General features: G+C 43.2%; 1 protein-coding gene across 1 annotated transcript; it reads left to right on the top strand.

Annotated features, from left to right (window-relative positions):
- Positions 1 to 948: 948 nt before the first annotated feature.
- On the top strand, positions 949 to 16,730 carry LOC122133516 (laminin subunit alpha-2-like). The gene is made up of 4 exons (XM_042709886.1): positions 949 to 1,072; positions 3,057 to 3,169; positions 14,265 to 14,507; positions 16,422 to 16,730. Exons 1-4 carry the CDS (start codon positions 949 to 951, stop codon positions 16,683 to 16,685), a joined length of 744 nt encoding a protein of 247 aa, XP_042565820.1. The 3' UTR covers positions 16,686 to 16,730.
- Positions 16,731 to 17,653: the final 923 nt, after the last annotated feature.

Below are 17,653 nucleotides of genomic sequence, written 5' to 3'. Positions count from 1 at the left end.
GTGCACAACGTTTTTGCTTTCATGACTGGTACACAAAAGCCAATTGGCTTTTTATCAACATTATTGGAATTTTTTTTCCCTGGAACAATAGAGTGGAAGTCCTACCTTACTGTTTTGTATGCATTATACACATGTAGTTGTATCTGCCTGAAATGAATGTGTGAGTTTTTATGTCATTCGGTGGTGTCCACACTATCTGTTGCTGTTGAAACCTTGTAACAATTCATTCCTTTCCCCGTGAGTTGTTGTGGAGGAGAGTGAATTGTTTATTAAATGACTCACGAGACACAGTTCACAATGCTGAGAGTTTCAGCTTTCAGCTTGTTTCCATCGAATCGATGTGTGTTCAAACAATTCGAAAAGTCTCTCTATCAAATTGTCATACTTGATCTGCCTTTCCTGACAGACGTATTAAGATATCAAGATGACAGTGAAAGACGATGTGAATCATACATGGTATTTTACCTAATGAAATCCTCTCTGACATTGGGAATTTATAAACATTCAGTGCCATATTGATAAACTGTAAACATGTAGATTGGAGTCTGAGATGGGCTACATCTGCCTCTCCAGGAAAAGAATTGCGGATATGTCCATTTAATGTTTATAATTTTTTTTAAATGGAATGTACACTTAATAAACTTTTGTGGGCTGTTTGACTTGCTATCTGCTTTGGCAATGGATTCATTTAAAGTGATCCCCATTGAGGGCATACATTTATTAAAGCTGTCCTTCAGCTAGTAAAGCCATTGGTGTTGCCATTATGGCATGTGGCTACAGGAAAGCTACCAGGGGTATAGAAAATTCACCTTGAGACGATAGTGATAGTAGAGTGATAGAATGAAGTGAGTGACAGTATAATATAGTGAAGTATAGGTGATAGTAATGGAGTAACTGTCTGTTTGTCCTCGCTCTCAGGGTTGTTTCCACGGTGTTGAACCTGCCTCGATGGCGGACATCACAGCGAACGCCACATGCGGGCAGGACGGGCCGGAGATGTACTGCAAACTGGTGGAGCATGTCGCTGGCCAACCTGTCCGAAACCCCCAGTGTCGCAAATGCAACCTCAAGAGTGATCAAAAGCTTTGGTGAGGGTCTGGAGCAATACACACACAACACATGGAGAGACAGCAATAACAACACACACACTCACACACACACTCTCTCTTCTCTCTCTCACACACACACACACCACACACACACACACACACCACAGCACACAGAAGAAACACTTGCAGACTCAGATGTGTATGTATTCTCTTCCTGTGCGGGCAAAAGTTCACCCCCCCGCCCCCAAAAAGTGTTCCTAGAACCTTTTGTGAAAGGGCCAGGAGACGGGGGCCTCTGAAGATCCATTAGCTGCCTCATCACGAAACCCTGCCATGCTGCCACCACGGGCGAAGTCGCGTGTTCCAAAATCAATGGGTGTCTGGCCCGCCTGCCGTTGAGGTGATCTGAAGGAGTGCTGAGCTGGCCCCTCAGACAAGCTCTGGCTCCCGCTCTCTCTCCGTGTGAACACTGTCATCTGTGAATTGCTTATCATACACATCGTGGCCACAAGCGCAGTCCCTTCCATTTTCCACAAGCACACACCACTATCCCCGCGCAGAGAAAACAAAGAGGCTAAGAAGCTGATAGACAGAAAGAAATAGTTCCTATTTGCTCAGTGGGCCCTAACCAACAGATAGACAGCATGCAGACAGACTGAAAGACGGCCTAATTTTAAACACAAGTAGGGACAATTGACACCTGTCCATTTTAATGCATTGGGAAAGGGACAGAAAGAAAGGGGGAAATAGAGCAGAGTGGGAGAGAGAGAGAGAGAGAGGGAGAGAGATCTATAATTATGTAGACAGGCCACTATAAATGTTGCAGATGGTATTTACTGATGCTTTTAGATAGCAGTCGCTGCCCAAGGACTTCCTGCTTTGTAGGAAATGTGGGTGAGGGGGGGGGGGGGGGATTAATCTCTGTTAAATCAGGTCTCATTTATGATGCATTGTTTTCCATTGTGCCTTCTCTGCATATCTTATAAATCTTTGATTAAATATTTCCTTTTTTTGTAGAATTCATTTTAGTATCTCGAGGGAAACAGTGTGGTAGCTTTAAAAGGCTTGTGATATGCTAGGTCTTTTGTGAAGAGGAGAAAATAAATATCTCTGTTTGGAGACCCAACCCGAAACATCTGCACTCTCACCTGTTTCGAGCAATCAGCCAATAGCTGTTACAAATGCCTTGGCGTTTCTGCTCTCAGTTGGGTACAAAAGGCGGAATAATCATATTAGTTGTTTTTGTTCTTGTCTGCGGTGCACAGTCGCCGCGTGAGTCATGTTCTCTGCTGTTGCCCTTAGACACAAACATGGAGGACGGGAGGTGAGATAATTAACATCATTTCTAATTGAGAGAGTCATATGTGTGAGAGAAAAAAAAGGGATATTGAGAGAGAAACGGCACTGTTCTGCAGCAGGAAATAAGTCGAATGAAAATGAATTTTCCTCTCATGAGTTAGAGAAAATGAATAAATAAGACCTTGGGTTTAATCTTCTTTCCACTAATTGAGGAAATTTAATTTAATTAACAACCTGGTCCCATAATGATCGCATTGTGATGGTGAACCTTGGTGCCAAATCACGGCGAAAGCATTTTTAGATGGACTGTGTAGCCGTATCTTAGCTACGAGGTTCCAGGGTGTTTCAATGAGATTGCTTGTTCATTAGACCTTCCTTTTCAGAAAGATTAACTCGGGGACACATTTATAAAAAATTAAAAAGTTATAATATATAATATTATATTATATAATATAATAACTAAGTATATATTATGTTATATAATAACTTCACTTTGCATTAGTTTGGATACCATACAGAGATCACAGTGAAACCCATGTCTATCATCCATCTGGTATCAGTGTCGCTGCCAAACCTATGGGCATTTATTGGCCCACACAGGCCCACCCCGGTGGGAGAGGGTAGCCATTCTTTTTCAAATAGGAGCCTTTATTTAGCATGAGAGAGCTGAAACGATTTGTTCATTTCGCCATGTTGTCTATTCATCAGAGCAACATCCCATTGAGTATGCCATTGATGGGACAAACAGATGGTGGCAGAGCCCCAGCATCAAGAATGGTATGGACTACCACTACGTAACCATCACTCTGGACTTAAAGCAGGTAACACATATGGTTTTGTTCTTTTTCTTCTCGCTCTCCATCTGTATGTGTGTCCGTGTGTGTGTGTGTGTGTGTGTGTGTGTGTGTGCATCTGTGACGCTTGTCCGCGTGTGACTGTATACAATGGTTTATGCTCAATTGTAAGTAAGTCCATATGGTTCCAAAACCATGTCAGATCATTTCTCAGCTATGAAATTCTCCACGAGTTCCACTGTATGTGTGTATGCTTCACGCACATGGAGGGTTGTGCACATAGAGGGTTGGGCCTGTACTTGATCAAGGCCTGTGTTTTTGCACGGCACACTGTGTGTACACATGCCATTGCGCACATGCCTCCACCATGACAAGTCTGACTCCAGTATAGAGTTCACTCCCTGGGGATCTCACCTGCGCAAGGCTGCCTCGTATGTCACTGAGTCATCTGGAGATGTTTTGCAATGGCGTGTGTTGTGGGCGTCAGAGCAACTCCGGAGCGAATAAGAAAGAATCCAGACCTCAGGTGGAAGTTATAGTGGTCACGCGCCTCGGTTTGGACGGGCCACAGGGCCTTGCCTCTCCTCTTGACCCCGGCAGGAACTTGCTGGGGTGAACTCTGCCGCAACTTCAGAACAGGGAGTTCTAAAACCCTTGTGGTCGTTTGTCCGACCACTGGGGTCTGAATTTTGCTCTTCTATTGCTTCACACAAAGTGCATCTTTTTTTATTTTTTTTCCGAACAAAACCGTTTTTTTAAGGTTATTCTGCCTTAAAGCACAGCACAGCAAAGCAGCACAAAAGACTCACAAAAGACACCATGCTGTAATTTAGTTCTGAACGTGTCTTTTTGTGAGCGTCCGCATTTAACCAGAAGAGAGCAGCAAGTTAAACACAGTAGATCTCTGACAGAAGTGCCATTTCTGCCTGGGAAAAGGCAGTGCTTTTCTCCGTGAACAGTTTTTCATTCATTCATTCACTTATTTATTTATTTATTTCATCTATTCTTTCTTTTGGTTCCTCATCAAGCCTGTGCAAGCCTGGCTGGAGTCTGGGCAGCCGCTTATAACTCCATACAAGCCACAGATTCAGATCAGCAACATGGAACATAATGACACACTTGTTGACACTACAGCAGGAAATTTGTTCAGATCCAGGGAGACCACTTCATTAATATGGCAGTTTGCTCTAGACCGAGTGGGTTCCCTACTGGATTTGAGGTCTTGGTGTGTGTGTGTGTGTGTGGAGGTGTATGTGAAGGTGAGAGAATGAAAAGAGTAAGGTGTGTGTGTTGTGTGTGTGTGTGTGTGTGTGTGTGTGTGTGTGTGTGTGCGTGTGTGCGTGTGTGTGTGGACTGTATGTGGAGGTGAGAGAATAAAAAGAATGAGGTGTGTGCGTGTGCGCGTGTATATGTGTGTGTGTGTGTGGTGTGTGTGTGTGTGTGTGTTGTGTGTGTGTGTGTGTGTGTGTGTGTGTGTGTGTGTAAAAGTGCACAGGGAGACCAAGGGAAAAAAAGAAAAGGCTGCAATCACCATGGGTTCACAGTGACAAAGAATGTATAATGTTTTTTCTAGCGGAGAATCCTTACCCTCCCCCAAGGCCATTCCTATCATATTGATCACAGATGATTCTGCAGATGCAACCTCTCCAGCAGGCTCCCCTGCGACGTGATTCAACAGGAGTTTGTCTTCCACTGAGTTTATGGTGTCCGCGGGGTCAAAGGTCACATCCTTAGTGGACCCGTGTGAACAGTTATATCAGCATGTCCGCTTCGCACCCTCTCTCTCTTCTCTCTCTTTTCTTGGAAACTGAAATGCAAGTACATTCTCCCTCATTAATACATGCTGGCATGTAACACAAAAGGCTAACACGAGGTCAGTCTAGAATTAATGACCATGTCATTTTGAGCTCACTGGATTAAATATATCACACTATAAAGGGGAGACAGTGAGGAAAAAAGGACTGTAAGATATATATCAAGATAAATGAGAATTTGAAGCTATACAGAAGATCACCGCCCGCTAACAACTGTAGTAGTCTTCAACTCTTTTTTTGTTTAAATTGACAGATCTTCCTTTTTTTTTTGGTGAAAAAATGTTAAATCATGTTTCAGGTAAATAGGTGTTTTTGTGTCTTTCTGTCTGGCTGTGTGTGTGTTTGAGTGAGTGTGTATGTGTGTGTGTGAGTGTGTGAGTGTGTGATGTAACGTGTGTCCATGTCATTGATAATCATACCTTCTCTGTTTAATTGTGCAGTTCAAATTTGACACGGAAAAGTGCCTAGATAGCCATTCCACCGTGCTAATGACTGCTAGCCCATCAGTCACCGACATCCGTGCTGTCACCCCGCTTGATGGAATCACGGCGTATTATCCTTGAACCGCACGCTGAGATTCGACTCTCCAGATTAAACTAGCGTTGGTACTAACGCTGTGCCCAAGTGATATATAAAACAAATGTACAATGCATATTTCAAAGCTCCCATCTTGTGACAGTGAGCTGGGAAAGAAATACGGACATGATGGGTCTGCACATTTGTCACAGACAGTGCTGAGTGTCTCTTCATAAGGTCCTGACTAGCCTACACCAAAATAGCCTCCATGTGGTATGGTCTAAATGCAATGCCAGTGTAGATTTATATTCTAGCCCACTAGGCTTTGCCTAAGGGATGGTGTTGGGAACATTTAGCTTGCAAACTACAGTAATGTATTATTTTTTTTACATCATTCAAAATAAATAACTTTTCCCAACCAAGAAACAATATTGCTTGGGTTTTGTGTGCGAGATGCCATTCCTTCTTCTCATGGTGTTCATTCATGCGTCGTCTTTTGTGTGTGTGCTGTTTGAGTGACTGCTTTCCTTGCGCCATCACCCGTGCTGTAAAATTGAATCCTATTTGCGCTTCACTCGGGCGCGTTTCCCCTGCGGCCCGCGCCGGCCGCTGTCACCACGGCGGCAAAATGAGTCTGTGGTCTGTGCCGCTGCCGGCCAGCGCTGGCGGTGATGTGTGCGAGCGTGTCGTTAATCGGCTGTTGACATCGGCACACTCATTTCCCTCTCGTTAGCCCGCAAGCAGTCCCCCCCCTTCTGAAGTGGATATCTGAGTAATGACAGTCAGACTGTGTGCGGTGCTTGGCCGATCTCGGATGGAGAAATTACAGCCATTACGGCCCTGGCAGCATCACTGCATTTCTGCCAGTTTGGGCAATGTGGTCCCGTCAGTCATTAGCTCAATGCTCTGGCTGGCTGGAGTGTACAGCGCAATCAATGGCTTTGTTTTATTGAGTCTGAGGACATCACTTTGATTATTTTTTAGGCTAGGTTCAAATAAGAACATATTTTTATCGCTGGATTTGTGGTGGGTATAGGCCTGCAGGCTGTTTGTATTCGGTTAAACTCACAATTGGAGGAGAGATTGGTTTGCTATAAGGGGATGGAAATGTGTTTGTTGACTGCTAAAGTTTTAAATGTTTGTTTTAATGTTTTGCCTTAGCAAGAGTTTATTAATATCTATTTTTAGTTCTGTCACTTGTACAACACAGATAGACCACAGAGAGAGAAAGAAAGAGAGAGAGAGAGAATCCCTTTAGTACAAATTTATGATTTGACATTTATGGGGGTGGCAAGCACTAAATTCAATGCTTCGTTAAGATGAATCCTGTTTGGCAGTACATAATTACAGGAAAAGCGAGGAGCAGAACGTGCTCAGATATTTGTGGATTAGGCCTCCTATAGAAATGACCTTTCTTGCTTCAACTATTCCGCAGGCGTTAACCTATGCCATATGTGTGCAAAACTAAGAGCACAACAACCAAAGGAAGCCATTTTAGAGGCATTGCTTTCGCTAATTAAAATCTGCTTCAGTCAGTATATGAAAGGTGTGTGATTTTGGTTCAGTAAACGTTTCACAGCCTTGAGACAGCTGAGAAATTGCATTGTGCTTGGGGTGTCATTCAGTGGCGAAAATGGGATATACTGATGATTTTATGGGTCTTGTAAATTGGAAATGGTGGTAAGTTCTCCGGCAGGCTAGTTTTTATGTGCCTGGTACGCTTTCCTGAGTTTTTAACACAAACTGGTCCTAGATGATGAATTTTAGAGTTGTGGCCTGTTTTGACGGATTTCCCTCACAGCAAAAAGAAAGAGAGATGCAAAAGTCTGACCCTAAATGCAAACAGTTGAAACATATTGCCATGCTATAAGTTGTCTGGACATTACTGGCATCCCAGGAGTACGTCTGAATGTCAAAAAATGTGTCTTCCTGTTAGGGGATTTTTTTTCTCAACTGAATACTTCTTCAATGACACATGGCTTAAGATTGTCTTCAGGTGACTTCACTGCCTGACTGACAGTAAACAACATTTTTATTTCTGGCTTCTCCAATCTCCAGATCTTGTTTGTGTGTGTGTGTGTGTGTGTGGTGTGTGTGTGCGTGTGTGTGTGGTGTGTGCGTGTGCGTGTGTGTGTGTGCGTGTGCGTGTGCGCGTGCGTGTGTGTGTGTGCGTGTGTGTGTTGGGGGTGTTGGTGGGGACTGTGTGTGGAGGAACCATTTGGATTAAAGTTCCATTGTGAACCAACCTGTCAGTAGTAAAGGGTGCTTTAAAATAACCAGGAGTCAGTGACCTTGTGGAATGCCTTTAACAAGTCCTTGCAGCGATGATTACAGATTGTTGTTTACTGTCAAAGCAGTTCTAAATCTATACAAGGAGTTCTTACTTGTCTGTACTTTCAGGGGTATACCAGCTGTAATGCTTATATCCTACCTATTCGGTCATGTCCATTTTTCTTCCTCTCTGGGACATGTTCTAAGTTGAAGGCACGCTCACAGCAGAGGAGGCCATATCTGACTTAATCTGACTTGACCTCAGGTCATGTGGGTTTTACGAGAGAGAGTTTATTTTGAGAAATCTCAACCTAAGGCCCATATAGAGAGCCCGCATTGTGTGCACAGCAGGCTCAACTTAAAGCCAAGCAATTAACGAGGCGTTGACTGGCAATGGTTTATCACTATAAAAGATAAATCGCTCTGTCTCCAAAGCCCCATAATCATTTGTGGTCTTTAACAGTTTTGAAAAACTGGCTACTGTACATATATCATTTAACCTAAATTAACCTTCCCATCTCATTGTTTTTACTTGAAACAGGGTTATAAAATGAATATAGCTTTGTTTTCTTCTTGATGTCAAACCCATTTCGGGTTGCTGTTAAAGTTAGGTGATGTGCTCACAGGCTGTTTTTATTTCCAGGAAGTTCAGGTGACTGTCAAACAAAGTGTGGCCCAACTTTATGAAATGAAAACAGAAGAAATACCCCCCCCCCCTCCCGCCCCATAACTCTATTTTTGGCAGAGTTAAAGGGTGTTTTTGTCTATTCTCAGAGCTGTCGGAATGTCATTCAGGCATGTTGAGTTTGGTGCGCCTGTCAGCAGTGCCTTAGCCCTGACACTGATGGTGTTGAGCTAACTGCGACCTTTCCTTGCCCTCGAAGCTTCGGATGCCCCTTACAAACAATGTGTCTGACAGTGATACGCCCGCTCGGCCTTCCCGCCAGCCAGATGAGGCCTGTTCGTCATAAGTGGCTTCATCTGGGGCACTGCAGAAAGGGCTCTTTGTGCTTCATGGTCCCACTGAAGCTTTGTCCTAAAAAATGTCTTACAAAAAATGGAATGTCATTCATATGAATGTATACATTTACTTATAGTCATGTAGCGGATAGCTTTATGTAAACAATGTAATGCAGCATCACAGTCTCATTGCAGTTTTACAGTACTTGGCAGGACTGGTTCCATGCAAGGTTTTTGCTCAACAGAGCTGTGCTCTAAGAAAGATTTGATTTGTGTTAACATCTCAGTGTCCTCCACTGAACTAATGATTAAAAAATCCTGCATTGTCATGCTACCCACTCGAGCATGAGATGCCTCTGATAGGGTGCCACATGAAGGCATGGCGTCTCAGCCAGCACACTGGAGCTAGCCGCAACCCTCTCTCCTCTCCTCTCCTCTCCTCTCCACTCCTCTCCTCCTGCTCCCTGAAACTCTTCCTTTATTTCCTCCTCCCCCTTTCCTCCAACGAGCGGAAAACAAAGCACCTTTTGTGGCCGTTCTCCCCATGTGTCCTGGGCCCTGTCCTCTCGGGTTGCGGAGGAGGGCATAAGCATGGCGTCGATAGCGCTCGCGCTTTTGTCGCAGAGGAAACGCAACACCCCTCATCCAAACCAGATGAAAAGAAAAATCTCAACGAATCTCTCTCTCTGCTACCGATCGCAGCGCACAGTCTTTGCATGATGTAGGATGGATCGGCAACGGAAGTTGCCTCAACTCGACTCTTCTTTCTTGTGGAATGTGCCTTCGTCTTCCCTCCTTGTCCTGTTTTGTTGAAAGAGGCATATTAACGATACGGCCCCCGAGCTTCATTGTCTCATGTACTGTGTGTTCAACACAGCGTTAGTTTGAAGGAGTGTTCAGCCCTTTGAGCTCAGGCCCTAGAGGGTGCTGCAAATAGATCTCGATGTGCGTTAAGTTACTCCAAAAGAAAAGACACTGCACAGGCCTCTGGTGCCTCCTCTGCTGGATTGGTGACAGTGGGAAATCATGGGAAGTCTTTTTGCCTCTCTTTGCCGTCTGCTTCCCTTGTTTAGGGCCTTTGCTTTTCTCTCCCATTCTCTTTGTCTGGTCGCTCTTGACTGTTGTAGGGGGTGCTAAAATTAGTTACGAAAACCTAAGCATATTGTTTTTAAATGAAATTCCTGTCAATCATATTTATATATTTATTTATGAATTAATTTAACAGGGAGATCAATGAACATTACTGTAAATATGCCAGAATTAGCCCAGAAGGCTACCTGCTGTCGCCGGCCAGATGTTACAATAGGCTCCCTGAGAACAAAAGCAAAACAAACAAAAGAAACACAAAACCTCAACGGACATTACATTCCACTGCCCAGTAGTTGGAGGAAGCAAGAGACAAATTCACAGACAGACTGACATTAACAACGTTTTTTTTTTGTGCTGACAGATTTGACTCTCGAGAAGCCACCGTTTTAAATGAGAACTTAATGACTTGTATGTGTTTGAGTTTTCTGATATGTGTTGGAATAGAGTTCTGGTACAGTTCCTTACAGAAAAGGCAGACAGACTAAAGGCACTTCTCCTTATCCAACAGTTATTTTACTGTTTTTCTAAGAAGAAACAATTGGCTGTTTCAGTTGAGTAGTGGCCCTGAAGCCAATTGCATCGGGTGGCAGGAAGCAAGGAGCAAGGAGCTGTTCTTCAGGTGGTGGATGATTTGCTCACCTACCAATTTCTCTGCAACCTTAGACATTATAGCAAGGCTACTGATGGGCCCTGTAATTACGGCTAGAATGGGGATGCCCATATATATAAATTGGATCAACAATAGTAGACTTTCCAGGCACTTGGAAACTTTCCCTGAGATATAGAGAGGTTAATGATTTTGGTGATGGGCTTAGCTAGTGGCGAGGTAAGATTTTTAAGCATCAATTGTATCCCTTCCCAATGCAATCCTTTGCTCTTGATGGTTTTGAGAGATCTGATAATATTCATAACCTATGAATAAGCTATGCCATTGCTACTTCATCTGGTTCCTTTGGTGAGCTGAGTCCATCCAGGTCCAGTTCAATTGGCTTTCCTTTAGCTGATTAAAATCCATTTTGATGTTACCTCTAGCCTCACCAAATACAGCTTTAGCTTTCCTTAGCCTCCATTTTTACCTTATTTCTTGACACCGTAAATGACAATGTTTTGTAATGGTATAGTTAAGTCCTATGGCCATTGCTAAAGAATGATCTTGTTCTTTTATCAGTTTAAAATGTCTGTATTTATTGGAGGAAGGCTCTTCTTTTTATTCTTGAACATAATCGTACGGGTACATTCTATGATAATACTCTGTATTTTACTGTCCTCATCCCAGGTTCTTTCCTAATAGCAAATCATTCCAGTTGAAGTGTTGGATAGTACTCTTAATACGCTCCTGCTCATTTTTGGGAATTGTAAAAAATGGTATGCTCTTTGGCAATAGAAAAGCTAAATCGCTTGTTATTTAATTTTCTAGCAAGCCCAGTTATCATATTCCAAGATTCTGGATTTCTCTCTCAGGTTTATTACTTAACACTGAATCAATCTGAGTTCTGGTGGAGTAGGTAATCCTTGTTGGCCCTTTGATCAGTTGTGAAAGGTCAAAAACCATCAGTTATCTGTTTGAGGTTCTATCTAATTGAACCGTTCTTCCCAATTGATGTTAAAATATATCATAATGACTACCTGTACTAAACATTACATTCTCTTAGCATGTTTTTGGAACTTAAAACATTGATTGATGAGGTTGGGTGGTAATTTACAATAGGAACAAAGGACATTTGTGCTGTTAAAAATGATATTCCAGACCAATGCATTCCAACTCCGTACAGTTTGACCGGCAGATTTCCTTACATTGGATACTACTTTTCACATTGTGACAGACCGAGCCTCGGGGTTGCCTTCAAAAAATGGTGGGTTTAAACTAAAAAGCTCAGAGACACAGTGAGGGTTCAAAGATAAATTGTTTAATGTTCTTTCAAAAATATCCAGGAGACCTGCTAATCCTCTAATCAGCAGAAGACAAATAATCAGCAAGTCTCAAAGGAATATAACCTGCTACCGGCCTCTAAATCTGCAGTGGACAAATATTCAGGCAGTCACAATACAAAACCCTGCTAAGCCTCTAAAACAGTAGAGGAACAACATTCAGACAGTTTAAATCTCTATAAAAATACCTGCTTAGCCTCTCCTTAAACAGAGGACAACAATCAGCAGTCTAAAGGTCTACATAATGCATACCAGAACAAGACAAATCTCCAAGTCCCCCTAGACAGAACAATGAACAATATATAGGAGTTGACAACATTACACAATGACAAGACAGACCCCTGAGACATAAACATAGCATTCCTCTGTTTGCTAAAACATCAAAGAAATAACTATGTAATAAAAATCACATTTTACAGGTAATGTAAAAAAAAAAACACCTTATCAAAGTGGTCTGGCCCAGACTATTCCCAGTGTCCCTTCTGCCAGTCTAAGCCATTAGCTCCATACGTAAGTGCTGTTGTACGTAAGTACGTTGTCTCACCACGGGTAAGGAGACTGCCTTTTGCTGTAGAGCATCTTCTTTCTGAACTTGATGAATTCTCATTCAAGCATTGTTTTCTTTTGACAAAAATGACATCAGACCAGACTTTGAAACCTGTGGTCCCCTCGGGCAATTGTAGCCCGTAAGTGGGGGGCTTTATCGGCTTGCGCCACCATGCCCCCCCCCATGTTTTCTTTTAATAGACCAGATGCTGAGATGTGATCATTTTCTGGGGAGGCATTTTCTGTGCATATGATTATATGTATGTTGTCTTGTTTAGCTTCTCAGAAGTTCCATTCATTGTTCGTCTTATTTGCCAGATCTTTTCAGAGTTAGGAAAAACTCTGTTAAAAGATTTCCAAACTATTCTCTGAGCCTTGTGCCTTCGTACTGTCATTGTGGTAAATGTTAATGGACTGTTCAAATCATCATCTTATTGGACAGTTGTTTGCCCGACCCTGCTTATGCAGTCTCTTTTAATATGTGCGTAGGTCTGGCACTCAGCTGCATGGCAGGCTTTAGGATTGCTGGTAAAGAATATGAAGTTGGTCAAGGTTTTGTTATTAATTAAGACCTTTGTCAGGTTTTTTTAATGGCACACACGACACACTGGAACACACACGTGCATATATGGAGGCGACACAGGACACACACACACACACGCAGGTAAGCCTGAGATCGCAGTGAATTTAGTTTCTGCTTTTTCCCATCCTGGACTGTCCTTCCTCAAGGACCCTCCAGGAGCAGTGGGCAGCTTTGCAGCGCCCGGGGACCAAGTAAAGTGAACTGTCATCGTCTTGGTGTTCTGTTTTGCATGTTTTTTCTGTTGGGGTTCTTACTGGAGGAAACCCCTTGTGAACACAGGGAGAACATGCAAACTCCACACAGAAAGGCCCAGGAGATAGCCCACCTGAGCACTGTTCACTCTGGGGAGGACCTGCCCCCCAGAGCCAACAGCACCCCATGCGGGAATCGAACCCATGACCTTCTTGCTGTGAGGCGGCAGTGCAAGCAGTGCAAGCAACTGAGCCACCGTGCCACATTATTACCCACCATGGCAAAGTCAGCGTTTCAGCGTTTCAGGATTGTCTCGCAGGACTTTTTAATTTGAATATCTGTGTGAAGTATGTTACTACTGTACTGTACTAAGACTGTGTTAGATACAAGTTTGACCTCATTCCTAACTAAACCTTTCTTCTGTCTGTAAATATACATACAAAATATTTTCGTCTTCCTTACTTTTCCTTAGGTACATTATGAATTCATATTGTTTTCATGGGGTGTAACTGCAGACACATTCATCTTTTTTTGAGTAAAACCTTGATTGAAGGCATGTCCCTCTGTTTCTGTAATGGTTTATAACTGTGCCTTTAGCAATGGGCTGCAGAGGCAGTTGTCTTTAAAGGTTCAGTCACGAGATTCACATGGGAATGAGAAAATGTTGCATTACTTTTTAGATCACAGGAATCACCTAAAGTGGTTTTCAGCGCCACTCTGTTGGAATTAATTGTTCTGTGCTGTCAACTTGCATTATCTTCACAGTAACTCAGTAGACAGCAATTAGAAAAGTATAGACAGTGTCAGTAATGTGTAATTGGGCATAAATGTGCTCGAGGAAGTATTCCTGTTAGAGGAAATCACCATGTTTACTTCTAAATGACTGTATGCTGTGCAGTGCTGAGGATTGAAATGTCACGGTTATTTTAAACAGCAAGGTGCAAACATCAACGAGTCGTCAGGGCACTGTTGGATATATGCAACCTCACCTATAGGACATACAGAATGTACATTTTGTCGTAACAGTTCCAACTTTTGTTCACCTCTTTCCCAGTTGAATATGATACCCTGGTTATATAGCATATCGTGAATGATGTATTGTATTTCTATTTCTTTCATTTGTCAGTTGTTGCACAACTCAAAACATTTGTAGCATGTAGTCAAATAAGTAGTGTAGCTATGACCTTTCATTGACCTCTCTCCTTGACCTTTTCTTGCTCAGGTGTTTCAGATTGCCTACATGATCTTAAAGGCGGCCAACTCCCCCCGGCCAGGCAACTGGATTCTGGAGCGCTCGCTGGACGGCGTCACGTTCACCCCTTGGCAATACTACGCCATCACAGACACCGAGTGCCTCACCCGCTTCAACGTGGTGCCGGGCAGAGGCCCGCCGTCTTATACACGGGACGACGAGGTCATCTGCACGTCTTTCTACTCCAAGATCCACCCTCTGGAGAATGGAGAGGTAAGCGCCATCGCAAGACATATTCGATTCACAGATGTGATTTCTTTTTGGAGTGGCCTTGATGTGTAATACTTGTTAATTTAACTTAATTTAAATGAATTCATACCATTCTTCATAAAAGCACAATCACATATAAGACATACAGATGAAACAGTGATACAGTGAAAAAGTGTGGAGATATTTCCTTCTACTCAAAGATCCACCGGCAGGAGAATGGAGAGGTGAGAGACACGATGCATATTTGATTCGCCAGCTAAGCCTCGTCGTCATTGGCATTCAACAAAGCCACGCTGAGTAAAAAAAAAAAGATAAATGGCTGATGAAACAATTAGAAAGTGGCATCCACTTTTCAACACAGTGGCAGTCTCAAGTGGCAGCACATTCATAGATGCCACCACCATGTTACTCTTATTCTCTTTATTCACTGACTTCATATGGGGTTCAGTGGGGGCCAGCATCACACTGGCATTACTTCTAGTTAATTACCTGCTAATATTGCCAACCAGCACCTTTTCAATCAGGCATGGAGGAGGAACTGATAGAGTAAGTGGAACAGGGCATGAAGGACAATAGGAACCGCAGAGCTGGCGTGCACGAACGGTGTAGTTCACAGGGCCGGTCCATGATGAAACTGATCTTGGACCAGTGGAAAACAGGGTGCATGCATTTTTTCACTGAAGAAAATGAGAGTAAGACTAAACAAGCAAACGCTATGTTTCACAGTTAATGTATTCGACATGTTTGTGTTGCTTTTGCAAATGTTTTCACGCCTTTTCTTAGAATGCATGAAAAGTAAAATAATGCGCGCGCACACACACACACACACACAACAAAAGATACGATAGGCTGCGCGGTGAAGGCTATATCTGACGTGATTGCCTATGTGTCGAGATGACTTGATTTGAATTGACAATTTGGAGATATTAGAGTGGAGGTTGTGTAATCCAGCTCTCATTATTGGAGACATACAGAAAGACTGAGGCTGTGTTTGCACACTGAACACCCCCACACTATGCTGTTTATTTTTGTCCAATACATCACACACACCTACACTCACATACCTACACACACACACACTCACTTACAGTCACACACACATTCACACAAATGCATGTGTACATGCAACCCTATAGTTCTCTTGCACACATACTGACCTGCACACATAGGCATACACAGCTATACACATGGCTCACAGATCTTGAAGCGCACAAATTCCCCCACACAAACACACATTCACTCTCTCTCTCTCACACACACACACACACACACACACACACACACACACTGTCGCATGATCACAGTAAAGTTCTAATGAGTTGTGGGTGGATGGCAGATCAGGCGATTGAAATGTCAGTCTCCTGCTTCTTCAAAACAAGCCTGGAGAAGAGGAGGAAAAACACATCCTTGGTGTCTTTAATTAGCAGACATCATTAACCCTACTCTACAGGGATCGAACACATTTGCCAGCGACTCATAAATAATGTTCCATCCCACATCGCTGCAGTTTGTGACATATTGAATACCATCAGAGTTTACCCGCTATGAATTATTTTAGTATACTATTACCACATAAAAAGAGGATACAGTGTGTGTGTGTGTGTGTGTGTGTGTGTGTGTGTGTGTGTGTGTGTGTGTGTGTGTGTGTGTGTGTGTGTGTGTGTGTGTGTGTGTGTGTGTGTGTGTGTGTGTGTGTGTGTGTGTGTGTGTGTGTGTGTGTGTGTGTGTGTGTGTGTGTCTGTGAGAGTCTGTGAGAGTCTGTGAGAGTCTGTGGACATATGTGTATGAGTTTAAAGGACTATTTCTGAGATAATTTTTCTTTTTGAACAACATCACTCATTGTTGTGAAGTCATGGGATTATACTTTGAAGCATGCTGTCTGCCCCCTCCTCATACTTGTCACATTGTTGTGGCCAGATTCACACCTCCCTCATCAACGGCCGTCCAAGCGCAGATGACCCCTCCCCGACCTTGCTCAACTTCACCTCTGCCCGCTACATCCGACTGCAGTTCCAGCGAATCAGGACGCTCAATGCTGACCTCATGACCCTGGCTCAGAACGACCCACGAGAGGTGGACCGCATAGTCACCAGACGTGTGAGTCTCTTTAACCAGTTCTCACTTTCTTTCTGTCTCTCTGTATATAGCTCCTTTCTTTTCCGTTTCTCACACAATCTTTGAATCTAACTGTGTCAAATAAATTATTCATTCATTCAATCAATCAATCAATCAATCAGTCAATCTATCTATCTATCTATCTATCTATCTATCTATCTATCTATCTATCTATCTATCGATTAAGCAATCAATCTATCTGTCTATCTATCTATCAATCAATCAATCAATATATATGTCTATCTATCTATCTATCTATCTATCTATCTATCTATCTATCTGTCTGAGTAAATCACCTATCATCATGCTCTCCATCTGTGCACTGATCGCCCGAGCCCAGACTAGCAGATGGGCCTTAATTAAAAAACGTCCATAATTAAGAAATCTGCTTCTTTCTTAGGAACATCCACCTTGTCATGTGTTGACTTTAGCCCCCACTTGCTATCCGTCACGAGCGGAGCTGCTCTAGCCGCTGAATTAATGGACAGATTGCGGTTGGGGGGGTTGATGGGTGGGGGGGGTGTGATGTGGTGGGCCTTATTTTGCAAGTGAGAAATTTCTCGTTACAAAACACTGTTTCAGTTTCAGCAGTCACGTTTCCCGGGGCGGGGATTGGGAGGGATGAAATTGCGGCTCTCATTGTCATGGTGTGGTGTTCACGCACACACACACACACTCACACACACACACACACACACACACACACACACACACACACATGCTCACACGCTCACAAGCATGCACGGGTACACATACACACACACGTACAGGCACATGTACACACACATATATGCACCCAAATACATTTATGCACACACGCATGTACACACATACACACACACACACACACATGCTCACACGCTCACAAGCATGCAGGGTACACATACACACACACGTACAGGCACATGTACACACACATATATGCACCCCAAATACATTATAGCACACACCATGTACACACATACACACACACACACACACACACACACACACACACAGGTATGCACATACACATGCATACCCACACATACACA

The sequence above is a fragment of the Clupea harengus genome, chromosome 15, assembly GCF_900700415.2.
Source record: "Clupea harengus chromosome 15, Ch_v2.0.2, whole genome shotgun sequence".
Classification (NCBI taxonomy): domain Eukaryota; kingdom Metazoa; phylum Chordata; class Actinopteri; order Clupeiformes; family Clupeidae; genus Clupea; species Clupea harengus.
This window is presented reverse-complemented; position numbering and strand designations above follow the sequence as displayed.

What these genes read in the sequence shown, in the direction of transcription:
- LOC122133516 (XM_042709886.1), top strand. Translation starts at nt 949, where the DNA reads ATGGCGGACATCACAGCGAACGCCACATGCGGGCAGGACGGGCCGGAG. An exon ending in TCACTCTGGACTTAAAGCAG is followed by an intron (nt 3,170 to 14,264) that starts GTAACACATATG and finishes TTTCTTGCTCAG; the next exon opens with GTGTTTCAGATTGCCTACAT. An exon ending in ACCCTCTGGAGAATGGAGAG is followed by an intron (nt 14,508 to 16,421) that starts GTAAGCGCCATC and finishes TGTTGTGGCCAG; the next exon opens with ATTCACACCTCCCTCATCAA.